The sequence below is a fragment of the Lepidochelys olivacea genome, assembly GCF_965140295.1.
Source record: "Lepidochelys olivacea isolate rLepOli2 genome assembly, chromosome: 7".
NCBI classification, from domain to species: domain Eukaryota; kingdom Metazoa; phylum Chordata; order Testudines; family Cheloniidae; genus Lepidochelys; species Lepidochelys olivacea.
This window is the reverse complement of record NC_140417.1, coordinates 83,449,462-83,462,507: the sequence shown is the minus strand read 5'-3', so window position 1 is coordinate 83,462,507 and position 13,046 is coordinate 83,449,462. Positions and strand designations below refer to the sequence as shown.

At 45.7% G+C, this 13,046-nt stretch overlaps 1 protein-coding gene across 1 annotated transcript in view; it reads left to right on the top strand.

Moving 5' to 3' along the window:
* The window catches only part of CDH23 (cadherin related 23), a 510,961-nt gene that overhangs the window by 467,054 nt on the left and 30,861 nt on the right, over positions 1-13,046 (top strand). The window contains exons 38-43 of the mRNA XM_084634348.1: positions 47-166; positions 3,771-3,951; positions 5,971-6,104; positions 7,277-7,486; positions 10,155-10,262; positions 11,711-11,813. Of these exons, the coding sequence (XP_084490474.1) occupies positions 47-166; positions 3,771-3,951; positions 5,971-6,104; positions 7,277-7,486; positions 10,155-10,262; positions 11,711-11,813 (856 nt within the window). The remainder of the gene's footprint in view (positions 1-46; positions 167-3,770; positions 3,952-5,970; positions 6,105-7,276; positions 7,487-10,154; positions 10,263-11,710; positions 11,814-13,046) is intronic.

Genomic DNA, 13,046 nt, shown 5'->3' with positions numbered 1-13,046 from the left:
GTTTCACTCACACTAGACAACCCACCACTCTTGTGCGTCTTTTCAGGGGCAGATCTGCACTGTGAAGGAGCTGGACTATGAGATCAGCCATGGACGCTACACCCTGGTTGTCACTGCCACAGACCAGTGTCCAATCCCATCACGCCGTCTCACAACCACTACAACGGTATGTAGCTGCTATGGGAGCAGTGTTCCACAATTACTCTAGACCATTAGAGAGAGGGATGTTGTGGGAAGCTGGAGGGGTGGGGCTTGCAACATTCTGTGCAGTAGTGCCCCTTTAAGAAGTTTCATATCCCCCTTCTATGGAGTGCAAATAGTTCTACACATCTGGGGTGATTAGGTCATTTTGTCGAGTAGTCCTTGCTCAACAATGTGTGGCAGCTGCACGCTATTATCCTAAATGTTGTTGCAAAATATGGAACAGAACAGGAAGGGGGTGAGTTCATTGCGATGATCCCCCCCCCCCAAAGGGAGCAGCAGATTCACACTGAATAAATGGGCTGAGACATAAGCCATTTCTGTTCCATCATCAGAGCACCCCACATTTTCTAATATTATCCGCCACCCATATTACTTTGTAGCCCCTGGTTATAGCCGTCAAAATTTCCCCAGACTTTTCAACTAACACCTTCATTCTCCATCACTTCCTGGTCTAAGCTGTTGTGCAGGATTGTTGTGTCCTGTTAAACAGCTGCTGTGTTTCCTTAATGAAAGGAAGAATGTTTTTACATGTCTAATTAACCTGATTATTTGTGTGTTGTTGTGTTTAGAAAAAAAACTATTTCCTTTGATCCTTTTTAAATTGCCCCTTTTCTTTTCTTTGGGTGTCCCCTTATTCTTGTATTTGGGAAGGAGAAATAGCAGAGCCTGGCTGAGCTTTTCTACATCATCTGTTACTTTACATACCTCTATCAAGTCACCTTTTTATTCATCTCCTTTCTAAACCTACCATTCCCATTCCTTCTAATCTCCCCATGGGAAAGTCTGTCCAGGCCTCCAATCATTTGTTGCCTTTGTCTGGATCATTTCCATTTGTGCTATATCCTTATTGACCGGCATTGGACACGGTTGTCAAGGTGAGGGTATAAAGGGGCAACTTATGGTGAGAATGTTTCTTTACTGGAATTGAATAGACCAGTGGTTCTCAAACTTATTTGTTTGTACCCCCCTTCTTTGTGTCTGTAGTCGTTTGTACCCTGCCTCCACAAGTACATATGCTGTCCCCAGGTCTGAAGGCAGAGTAGAGAGCAGCAGCTGCTGGCTGGGCACCCAGCTCTAAAGGCAGCACCACACCAGCAGCAGCACAGAAGTAATGATGGTGATGTGAAAAGTGATATTCGTCAATATTGCTTTTCACAGGAGACTTAGTGCCTCATTGCCACCCTTACTTCTACCAGAGGGCTGACAGCTGGAGCCCCGCCACCTCCAGGTGAAGGATTGTTGGGAGGGGAGAGGAAAGCCCAAGCTCGGGGGTGGGGCTCCGGCTGTCCCCTTGATCCTCGCCTCTTGGATATGCACAGCCCTTCTGCATGATCCCCAGCCACCCGGGGCTGACAGCCAGAGTTCTTTAATTAAAAAAAATTAAAACACAAAGCTCATGCCTCCCTTAACACATTCCCACTCCTCCCTTGGGATGCCTGCTCCATAGTTTGAGAACCACTGGAATAGTCCATCCAACTTTCTTTTGCAACTTAAAACAAAACTCAAGGAGTCAAATGGCAACATCTCTCCATGTCCAGAATGGTATCACATCTCCTCCGAACTTCAACCATAATTCTTAAACTGGCTTCATCGCTGTTTTTACCATGTGCAATTGAAATATCTGTTTATGTATATTTCAGTATGTACTTAAATTATAAGCTGTTTGGGGCAGAGGCCATCTTTTTGCTTTGCCTTTGTACAGTGCCTAGCACAGTCCTGATCCATGTCTATGGCTCCTAAGTGCTACCACAGTGGAAGTAATAAATCACAATAATAAGTAATAGCAATGGGAAAACCCAGCCATCCAGTCTCAGACTTCCATTTCCCTAATACTATGTTAATGTGCTAGAACATTGTTAGGCTTTCAATCTAACAAGGGCTGAGTATCTACTGTGAACGACTTTGTATAAATATTCGCCTGTAGTTTGTAAATCTCTTGTCTTCAGCTATGTTCCCTCGCCCAGAGGGTTCACTTTCTGTGAATATTCTGGTGAATAATTTACTGGCAAGAAGGTTTGTGCAAACTGTGAATTTTAAGTGTATTCTTTGCCAAATATTTGTAGAAAGTGAATCTCAAATTTGTTACCTTGAACTTTCGCACGAGAAACCTGATTGTAAGAAGAAGGGTGGGCTTGTGGTGAAGGCACTGGACTGAGACTAGGGAAATCTGGGCTCCACTGCCAGCCCTGCCTACAAGCTCCCTGTGTGAGCATAGACAAGTCACTTAATCTCTCTGTGCGTTGGTCATCTGTTTAAAAAAAAAAAAAATCCAACAGGGATAATAATATTTCCTTTCTGTAATCCTTTGCAAGTCTTGTCTGTAAGTTCTTCATGGCAGAAACTCCCTCTTGCTATACCACGTAGCACAATGGGGGCTGATCTTGGCTGAGGCCCATAGACTCTGCTGTAATATTAGTAAATAAGAATAATAAAAATAATTCATCTAGTCAGGAAAAAGAAACGCACAGCACCAAGAGATTCATGTAGTGAGATACGCTTCAGCAAAGTATCCATGCCTTTCGGTTTGTTTTGGATAAGCACCCAAACTCCAGAGGTTTTAAGGTTTGCACACTGCTAGAAACAACTCTTGAGTGTATGATGCATAAAGGAGAAGTAAAGCAACGGGCTACTAAAAAGACATCTGTATGCAAACTCATATGGGGACCTGGTCTTCCACATCAAGCTGATGATTGTTGTGGTCAGAGGAGTTTTTGAGATTGTTACTGTCTGTCTGTAAGGCCTAGGATTCCTCATTACCCATCCATTTCTCAGCATAACTCAGGTAGTCAGTTTGTCCATCTTTATATCTGTATATGCTGCAGAAAACATGTAAATCATCTGATTTTTGCTTTAATTTGCTTCAACATTTACAGTGGAGTAGTGGTGTCTATTTTTAAAGTACCAGAATAACATGTCAGTGATCAGAAGGAGGCTGGTGCTGTTTTTCTCTCAGCCTGTCAAGCTGCAGAGCCAATCAGACAGCAGGGCAGTGATTTACTTGGACTTTGCTAAACAGCAAAAGCTTCAGGGACATCACAAATCTGTGGGATCCGCAGATTCTTTGCCTACGCATACAAACTTTGTTTTCTTTGTACTATATTTAGTTTGGCTAAGAACACAGCCATAATATGACCAGCATGCTCAGGGTCAAACCACCATGTTAATTTTAAACTTAGTGACTCTGCTGAATTTTGGATGGTTCAGTAAACCAGAAAGAGAGGAAGATAATTTGCTGTCTCCTTGGTCAGTATGTTCTGAAAACAGCAAATCCAGAAGTGTTTTGCTTATGCTTCAGACTGAATATGACCTAGACAACCTGGAATGTTTTAAACAAACATACAGAGACCTTTAATAAAGTGAGAAGACAAAGGAGGTGCCACCATTTTAGTCCAAGAAAACAATCTGGGGAAGAATGTTCCCTGACTCCTCTGTCACGGTGCCTACTTCACACCCTCTGCCCAGGATATTAGATACCACAGGCTGGGACTGAGGAAAAACGGTGGGCTCTGCTTCCACTGTTCTCCCTGGTTTCTCCTTCACTGTATACATTCTTGTCTTAACTGCAGGTGTTGGTGAACCTGAATGATATCAATGACAACCAGCCAACTTTTCCAAGAGCTTACGAGGGACCCTTTGACATCACAGAAGGTCAGCCTGGCCCAAGGGTGTGGACTTTCCTGGCCCATGATGGGGACTCAGGGCCCAGTGGACAAGTGGAGTACAGCATCATAGGAGGGGACCCTCTTGGTGAGTTGGGATGGAGGGGAGAAGCAGAAGCTAATATCCGGGATTCCTTTGGATTTCTCCCACACCCATCGAACACACATGCCTTTGCACTACCTCTTGCCCACATATGCACAAACAGGTAAGTACAGGTTGAGGAAGAAGGATGCTCTTGCGGGTAAGGGGCAGGACGGGTACTCAGAAACTGTCTGGATTTTATTCGTGGCTCTGCCTCAGACTTCCTTAGGCAGGTCACTTCAAGTGTCCTTGCCTCAGTATATAAATGAATAACATTTCCCTACTTCCCAGGGGTGTTATGAGGGGGACGTCATTATTATGTGTGAAGTGCTCAGCTACTGATAAGTGCTGTAGACATGCCTGTAAGTAAATTAAATGCATATACACACTTCTTGTTGCACACGCCCATTTGTGTATATCCCTGGGTCCACTCACACAGCTCCCTGTGTATACACAGCTGTTTGCTGACAAATACCTCTCTGCACATACACTCTCTCTTGTCCACTGAACCTGCACCTATATGTTTGGATACAGGCCCAACTCCATGTATAAGACCAGTAGAAAGTCCAGCTGCACAATCTGATCATTGAATAAAGGGGGTCAGGCTAAAAGTCCAGATCACAGCTTTGAGTGGACAGATGCAGGCAAAGGGTGGGTGTAAAGGAGAATGACTTTTCCTAGAGATCCAGACCAGACCAAGTGCAATAGGTGAAAGCATCCATGATTTCTTCCCCTTTCTCATTCAGATGACCCCGTTACCCTGGAAAGAGAGAGCCCCACACTAGCACTTTCATTCAAAATATACTTTTTTTTTTCAAACACAGACCTTTCAGAGAGCAGGGGAGAGAGTGGAAAAGGCTGCAATGGTTTAGGAAAGCTCAGGAAGCATTTCAAAAACTGTCTTCTCAACTTGTTTCTCTGAGAAATTGGAGTTTCTACATCAGGAAATCCTGTTACGAGAAGCATCCGCTCTGCAAGGAACCATTTCAACCTGTTATTGCTTATTCATAGGGGACTTGGGCTTGGGTTTAATCCAGGGAACAAAAAGAGGGAAAATGAGAGTCTGTTGGCCCTGGCTCCAACCAGGCCTGCTGCAAGCTGCCTTTGTGCAGGCTTCCCACAGATATACACAGTTCTGCCGATACACCTCAAACCAGAACTGCAGGACCCCTGGTATCCCAGTCCTGGGCCGTTGCTCAGCACAGACTCCTAATCAAGCCAGACTGTGTGTGCAGCAATATGTACTAACAAACATCAGGGAATAGATTTACACCACCATTTTCATGGTTACTTAAGTCAGGTTTCTGGAAGACAGGACAGCCCGAGTGCCAGCTGGCCCACATTTCAGAGTCCCCTAAATAGCCTGGGCACAGTACACTTGCCCTGAGAGGTGATTGTGCCACTTGCTAATCTCTTGGGAAATGTCCTATAGATCAGAACACAATAACTAAGTCATTGTCACAGAAATGGCTTTGATTCATGAAAGGCTCAGGAGACTGGTATTGACACCTCTTGCTCACCCCAGTATCTACACAAGTCCTGGATGGGGGTACCTAGCACATCAGAGTGCCCAGCCACTCCCACAATCAGGTTCACTGTCTGGGGAGAGTCACAGCAGTAGCCACTGCCCAAAGTGACCATTTGGGGAAAGAGTATGGTGTCTGCTGGCTGCCTGCAGAGATCAGTGTGGATTGGAGGTTGCTGGGAAGTGACCCTCTCCCCTTTATTGACGCTTTAGTTGGCTGAAATAAAATAGGACAAGGGAGGCAATATTTTCTTTAATTTCACAGACCCAACCCAACTGTGTGTGGTTGAAATCCTTTCATGGCCAGAGCCTAAACTGACTGGTGATAATCAAGGGAGCTACATGCCCCAGAGCCCTACCCACTCCCACTAGAGAAGCCAATGCAAGGCCTTGCCTTTTTGTCTTGATGTGAGTGCCTCATTCCTCACTGCTTGGTGCTAGCAAACCTCCTTTGGAAAATATCCTGAACGCCCTTTTTCTCCCCCCTCTCTCTCTTATAGGAGAATTTGTGATCTCTCCGGTGGAGGGGGAGCTGCGAGTTCGGAAGGACGCCGAGCTAGATCGAGAGAACATTGTATTCTATAATCTCACCATTGCTGCCAAGGATAGAGGGACACCTCCTCTCAGCTCCACAGTGAGTCTCGTTGGCAGGTCATGAGGCTGGAATAGTTGGGCATCCCTGACATATCTCACTCCCAGCATGCTTTGTACACCAAGTAGGAAAAGTGAGGGGCCAGAGAACAAAAAGGAATCCCTGATCCTCTCTCCTCTCCCTCCTTTCCCCCTTCCCACCTTTTCCATTCTTTTCCTGTTATGTAAGAACCACCACCCCTTTCTTTTCCTCCACTAGGCCTCAAATTGGAGCTTGAAGAGGTTCTTCCTCCTTGAACCTACGTCACCTAATAAAGTGCTGACATGTACTGAAGTCAGGCACAGGAAGCCCACTAGTCAGTGAACTAGAGGTTGTTGAGGCTTGTGTTTCGGGGCATGCCAGTAGCTTCATAATTATGGCATCAGCCTTGTCATTGCATTGCAGGAGACCGCTCCTCCCACATCACAAGAGACATGTCCTGTCCCAAGCAGGACTCAGGAGGCCACATTTGTAGAGCTGGGTTCACCACTTGATTACTCTCTTCCTATTTAGGTTTAGCCTTTGGTCCTCTGCTGTTTCTGTTATATGTCATTAGGCCAAATCCCAGGGTCCTCAGCTACAGTCCAGGAGTCTGCGAAGGAGATGAAGGAAGCTATCAGGAGAGAACCTTAGACAGAGTCTGAGATGGAAGAGTTTTGAAGGAGATTAGAGCAGAGATGTTGGTGGGGCAGAGTTATGGATGCTTTCAAATGGAGGAGAAGCAGATTTGTCATTATTTATTGAATGCCCTCCATGTACTAGGCAAAAATAGATAAATATGGAGGCAAGGTCGCTGATCCGAAGAGCTTGCAATCCAACTAGCGAAAGGGTTAAGGGGATGTGCTACCGCTATGACTAAGTGATAGGGTTAGCACATTCCTTGTAAATTCTGTGATTTTTATTTAGAGATTGATTTCTGTTTTATTTATTTGTGTATTCCATTTTCTCTCACTGTCCTTGTGTGTTAAGGAGTGACCTGAAGCAGGTGAGGGAGGAGATCATGGCAGGTCATGTAGCAAATTTCTGGCATATGAGACTACTTGGAAGGAAGCACAAAGCTTGAATGTGATATGGAAGAAGAATGAGAGTCCATTCAGGAATTCAAAGAGTGAGGAGACTCTGAAATGCAGATGGTGTTTGCCTTGCTACCCAGAATCCTCTTCTCCATATTTCAGGTCATGGTGGGAGTGTGTGTTTTGGACATTAACGATAATGATCCTGTGCTTGTCAACCTGCCGATGAATCTCACACTCAGCGAGAACACCCCCATCTCCAGTTTTGTGACCCGCATTCTTGCCCACGATGCCGACAGTGGGCGGAACGCTCTCCTGACCTTTAACATAACAGCCGGCAATGCAGAAAACACCTTTTACATCAATGGCACTGTAAGTCTCCTGGTCTTATTCAATCTACACATAGCAACACACATGACTGTGTATAGGCCTTCCCACACTACGTGTACGGGTACAAACATGAACTATGCAAAGGGCTTTATTCACTACATACAGTGACAGGTGTTCCCACATGCTGTGACATATGCCCTACGGGCAGCGGTACAAACATAACTGCATACAGAATACAGATGCAGATACTGCCACGCATTGGCTAAAGAAACATGTACCAACCCAAATCATGCAGACCTACATGTTAACTGCATGACACACCAGCAGTTCATTCAGAGCTTGATTCTGCATAGCACAGGGTTTGAGTGTTGCCTGTATGAGTGCAAGGCAAAAAGTGATTAGCAAGACAGGGTGTGTGAGAGACCCAGGTTCTATGTTCCTGAGAGTGACACTACCCATACACCAAGGAAGGTACTCCTTCCCAGTAGCAGCTGAGAGGCCTAGGAGGGGAGAGAATAGCTAAAGAACTCATCTGCATGCCAATGATGGCACTTCCTCTAGTTTCTCCCCAGAAATGCTCACACCTGTTTCTTTTTTACCTTGACCTCTTCTAAGTAAGGGAGTTAGTGAGCAAGGGCTTGAGACTGACTTCCACTCTGTGCAGGGGACTGTGCACATTATCTGCACCAATTTGCACTGGAGCACAACAAACTTGTGCTTCCTGCTTTGCACTGCACAAGAAGTGGCATGTTTTAAACATTAACAAGCTACAGATTACACGCATAGTGTGCACTGCATGCCAGTCATCACATGCTGTGGCTGGAGAGAGACACAACTCTCTGACACAGGCCTCCGTCTCTTAATTATTTATAACAAGAATATTTAAGGGGCACACCACATAATAATGCCCTCCCAAATAGGAAACAAACTATTTCTCTAGACCAGTGATTCTCAACCTTTCCAGATTACTGTACCCCTCTCGGGAGTCTGATTTGCCTTGCATACCCCAATTTTCACCTCACCTAAAAACTCAGACTTCAGCTTCAGCCCTATGCAGCGAGGCTCGGGCTTTGGATTTCTGCCCTGGGCCCCAGCGAGTCCAAAGCTGGCTCTGGTGACCCCATTAAAATGAAATCACGGTTTGAGAACCACTGATATAGTATATAGAACAGTATAAACAGGCCATGTCTACACTAGCACTTATGTCGGCAAAACTTTTGTCACTCCGGTGTGAAAAAACACCCCCCTGAGTGGCATAAGCACTCATGTGTGCCGTGCCGTGTCAGCGGGAGACACTCTCCAGCTGACATAGCAACCGCCGTTCACTGAGCTGCTTTTATTATATTGATGGGAGCGGTCTCTCCCGTATCAGTATAGCTGTGCCGCTGAAAGCTTGTAAGTGTAGACGTGGCCTTCGTTTGTACTGACTTAGCTAGTGCTTTTTATGTGCCTATTGTAAAACTAGGCAAATATCTGGATGAGTGGATGTACCCCCTGGAAGACTTCTGTGTACCCTCAGAGGTACATGTCCCCCTGGTTGAGGACCACTACTCTAGAGTCGAGACCATACCCTACCCTCCCTGCAGAAAAATTCCTCAAAAGACTGTCAGTATGAAAATGCCCAAAGGGGGGAGAGAAAGCATGTACCCACCCTGGTAACAGTAGCAACACACACAATCAGGGCAAGGCCTGACCACAGAGAAACTTACTGCATGAAAATTCAAACCTTGCATGGTCATTTACGGCTAGGGTTGCCAACAGTCCCTTATTTCTTCATCTCTGTACAAGATCAGGAGTTGCTGAGTGCTGCAAAAAGCAGCAAGAAATACCCCTGATGAATGCAGGTGAGTACTTCTTATTATTAATAATAATAATTAATAATTTCGAGAGAAGGGGTGGGTCGGGGGTGCTAAGAAGAAAGTCCCTTATTTTTGAAATACAATGTTGGCAACCCTATTAAGGGCCAAATTTTCCAAGCCGCTCATCATTCAGGGTGCCTCAATTATTGGTCTTAAGGCATGGTTTTCCCAAGGCAACGAGCATCCACAATTCTAGCTTCAGTCAGTGCAAGTGACAGTGTTCACTACCTCTGAAAATAAGGCTCTATTGGGACCCAAAAGTAGAGTGTTTCATGAAAATGTTGGCCTTGTTACCATTCACACACAAACAGTTCCACTTTTGCACCTGCATTATTTACAAAGGGCCAGATTCCAGCTTGTGTGGGTGCACAACAGGGGGTAGACAGAGCATAGAGCAGTTTTCCCCATCTCTGGCTGCTGCATAGGCCAGCTCCAGTCACACTAGAGGGTGCAGGACAGTGTGACTGTCTAGCACCACTGCTGGCAGTAGATTCCTGCTCCTGAGAGGGGCAGTGCTGAGGTCATGATACATCAAACCTCTGTGCACACTGGTCAGCACAGCTGGACTGGTATGGAGGGGAGGGTGCATTGTGTCTTTTCAAAAGGTGGCACCGCTCCAGCACTCCTCTTGTGGAATTTCAGCTGAGTCAGCCAGAATTCCTCTGGGGAGTCCCACTAACTGCTGTGTGGCCTGACCATGCGGCAAGTCACTTAGAGACTCAGTGTGGCCCACGTACTGAGCCTGTGGAGCTCCAGGTTCTCTGCTCCTCACCCGTAGCTGGTTCTCATCGTCATTTGGCATGGGGAGGCCCATTTCTATTTGAACTTTCTCCTTCCTTTTTTCTCACCAGACTGGCATCGTCTATGTAAGCCGTCCCTTGGACAGGGAGCAGGTGGCTGAGTACAGGCTGACTGTCACAGTGAAGGACAATCCTGAGAACACGCGCAATGCCAGGCGGGTAATTATGGACAATGCTGGGGTTCTCCATTGAAGCAGCAGGGGTGGCGGCTTCTTGTGTTATCAGGGGATGGGGTGGACTGTTCACTGAAAACACTTCTGGGCAACCTTCTCCCCCAAATTAACTTCTGAATTCCAGAGGCGGATGACCCAAGCCCAAGCATTTCTCTGTCAGTTCCCACCCGGGTCAGAAAACCATTCCCACGTTGTTTTCATGCAGGTTAGAATTTTCTTAATAGATCTTTACCCCGCCTTTACTTTAGTAATGGTCTCCCAGCGACAACTCGCTTCACCTGGCCTTTCTGAAATACAGTGAGATACAGCAGTACAAGAGAGAACAAGGTGGTATGTTGCTAGAAGAGATAATGCAGCATTTCTGTGCTATGAATTCCTGGGCATCATTCTGGAACATGGTGCAGATGATATACTAGCGTGTGGCTCTGTAGTTCTAGGATTCTGTGTTGTAACATACTGGGGGTATTGCAATTGTGGCTGAGTAACATGGTTTACTGGACCCACTATTGTGTTATAACAGAACAGACATGCTATGGCCTGTGTGTCCAGGTTCTCCTGTAGAGAACCTGGAGGCTTCTGGGGGCCAGCCCCCTCTCCTTTCTAGAGATAGAAGGAGTAGAAACTGCAAGTGGCCTGCTGCCATCTCTGGAAGCAGCACTTCTTCCACCTGATTGACTTCACAATCTCCCAGCCTCCCTTAAAGAGGCACAATGTATAATTCTGCTCTGATTGTTTAAGTGGAGGAATATATTGTTACATAAGAGTATCTGTCTGAAGGTAGCAAGGCTGTGTCTTTGCATTGTATGTAGACTATGTTATGCAGAACTGCAGTATGGCAGCAGTAATGCAGTTAGACCAAATGGAGTGGTCTAATAGGATTGCAGATGGCATCCATTTGCTGCCTGCAGAGCTGAGTGTAGGTAGGAGGTTGCTGGGAAGTCACACTTTCCCCTTTATTAACTCTTTAACTGCCTGAAATAAAACAGGACATGGGAGACAATATTTTCTTTAATTCCACAGACTCTGTGTGTATGGTTTAAACCCTTTCATGGTGAAAGCCTAAATTCCCTGGTGCAAAGCCTATATTCCAAATGGCATGGTATAATAGTAATGCAGCATCTAGCCTGGCCATGTTCAGCCCTGGAACTGCATTTACAGAATGATACCCAAGGATGTGTAATTCCCCTACTCTGCTGTCCCAGACCTCATATTGCTATATGATATTGGGAATGAAGCCCAGGCATCCGGGTAGAGGCATTACAGATCCTATATTATGTTCTGATAATGCAGTTCCATGGTTGCACATGGCCTAGGTTCTCCATGGTGCTGAACTGAATGAGGTGGTACATGTCAGACACTGATTCAGGAAGTGAGTTGAGGAGCAGGTATCGTAGTCACTATCCCCTTTTCTTTGTTTTATTCATACACCCTTAGGATTTTGACCTGCTGGTGATTTCAATAGCAGATGAAAATGATAACCGGCCACTTTTCACTCAGAGCTCTTATCAGGCAGAGGTGATGGAGAACTCCCCAGCAGGTGCGTCTGTCCTCCCTTTAATATATGATTCTAAACTTGCAGGAATTTTCTTTGGTTCCCAACCCATCCCAGTTACTTCCAGCCAGATGAAGGGGATGGCCACTGGAGAAGAAAGTCCCTCCTCCATGGGCTGTCCTATAGAACAGCGTTAACTGAATCCCGACAATGTCACTGAGCAATGAAACGTTTTAGATCATTCAGAGGGGGTATTGATGTGGGCTAGGATGTTGGTACAGGGTGATAAAGATAAACATGGAGAGAAAGCTGGCTCAATTTATGCAAGTGGATGTTTTTTTGACCAAAGTAACACTCTAGCCAGCTGCTTGTCCCACAACAAGACAATCCCTTTAGAAATAAAACATCTGGGTGGCATTACGCAAATGTGCTGTTCTGTTATCTAGCCGATGATCTCCATGTCCTGAAATCATAGACTGTGGTGCAAAGCCTGCCATGTGTTCTGAATTGAAGCTAATTGCTCTAGGACAACCGAACTGCCCAACTGTCTATTGTCATGTTTTGCTGAAATATGGCAGCATTTTATTGTTGTTATTTCAGACTAAGTGAGTTCTGTCTGCCATAAAGCAGGACAAGTCGAGCAGCTATATGTTTCGTTAGTGTAGGGAATAGCCTTCGGTAACTCTCGCTGCTGGAACTGTTTGCTTTTAGAGGTAGTATAGTAAAATGTCTGGCTTCTGCACTCTATACCAGATAACTACTTTGTTCAGCTCCCCCAGTCACGAGTAATATTCCCCCTTTTTCCCCTTAAAATAACTCCCACTCTGAGATCACAAGTGTCTTTGTTTGGCTTGGAACATAAACTCCTTAAAGGCTCTCAGACACTGGTAACAACTTGGCTGATCAGTGCATTTGCAAAAATACTCTTTGAGACTAACGTGCATCCAAAATAGCTAGCAAACTCCCATACACCCTGATCCATGTCCCTGCCACACATGCTCACACACAGACATACATATTAGGGTGAGTTCAGGGACAAATCAGGAAAGCAAGACTCTGCTGCAAAGCATGCTGGGAAGTACCTTTCACGTCACCATGGTCGGTTCAAAGGGTCTGATGGCTCTGTTTGCTTGTTTTTAGCAGGGCGTTAGAATTCTCCCTACGGGCTTCCTGAGTCAGTCTGCCAAGGCTGCAACAGCCATTATTTCACTGTCTCATGTCACCTCACTCTGTTTGCCTCATTCATTTGTTGCTATCAGTCACAGGTCACTGGGCGGG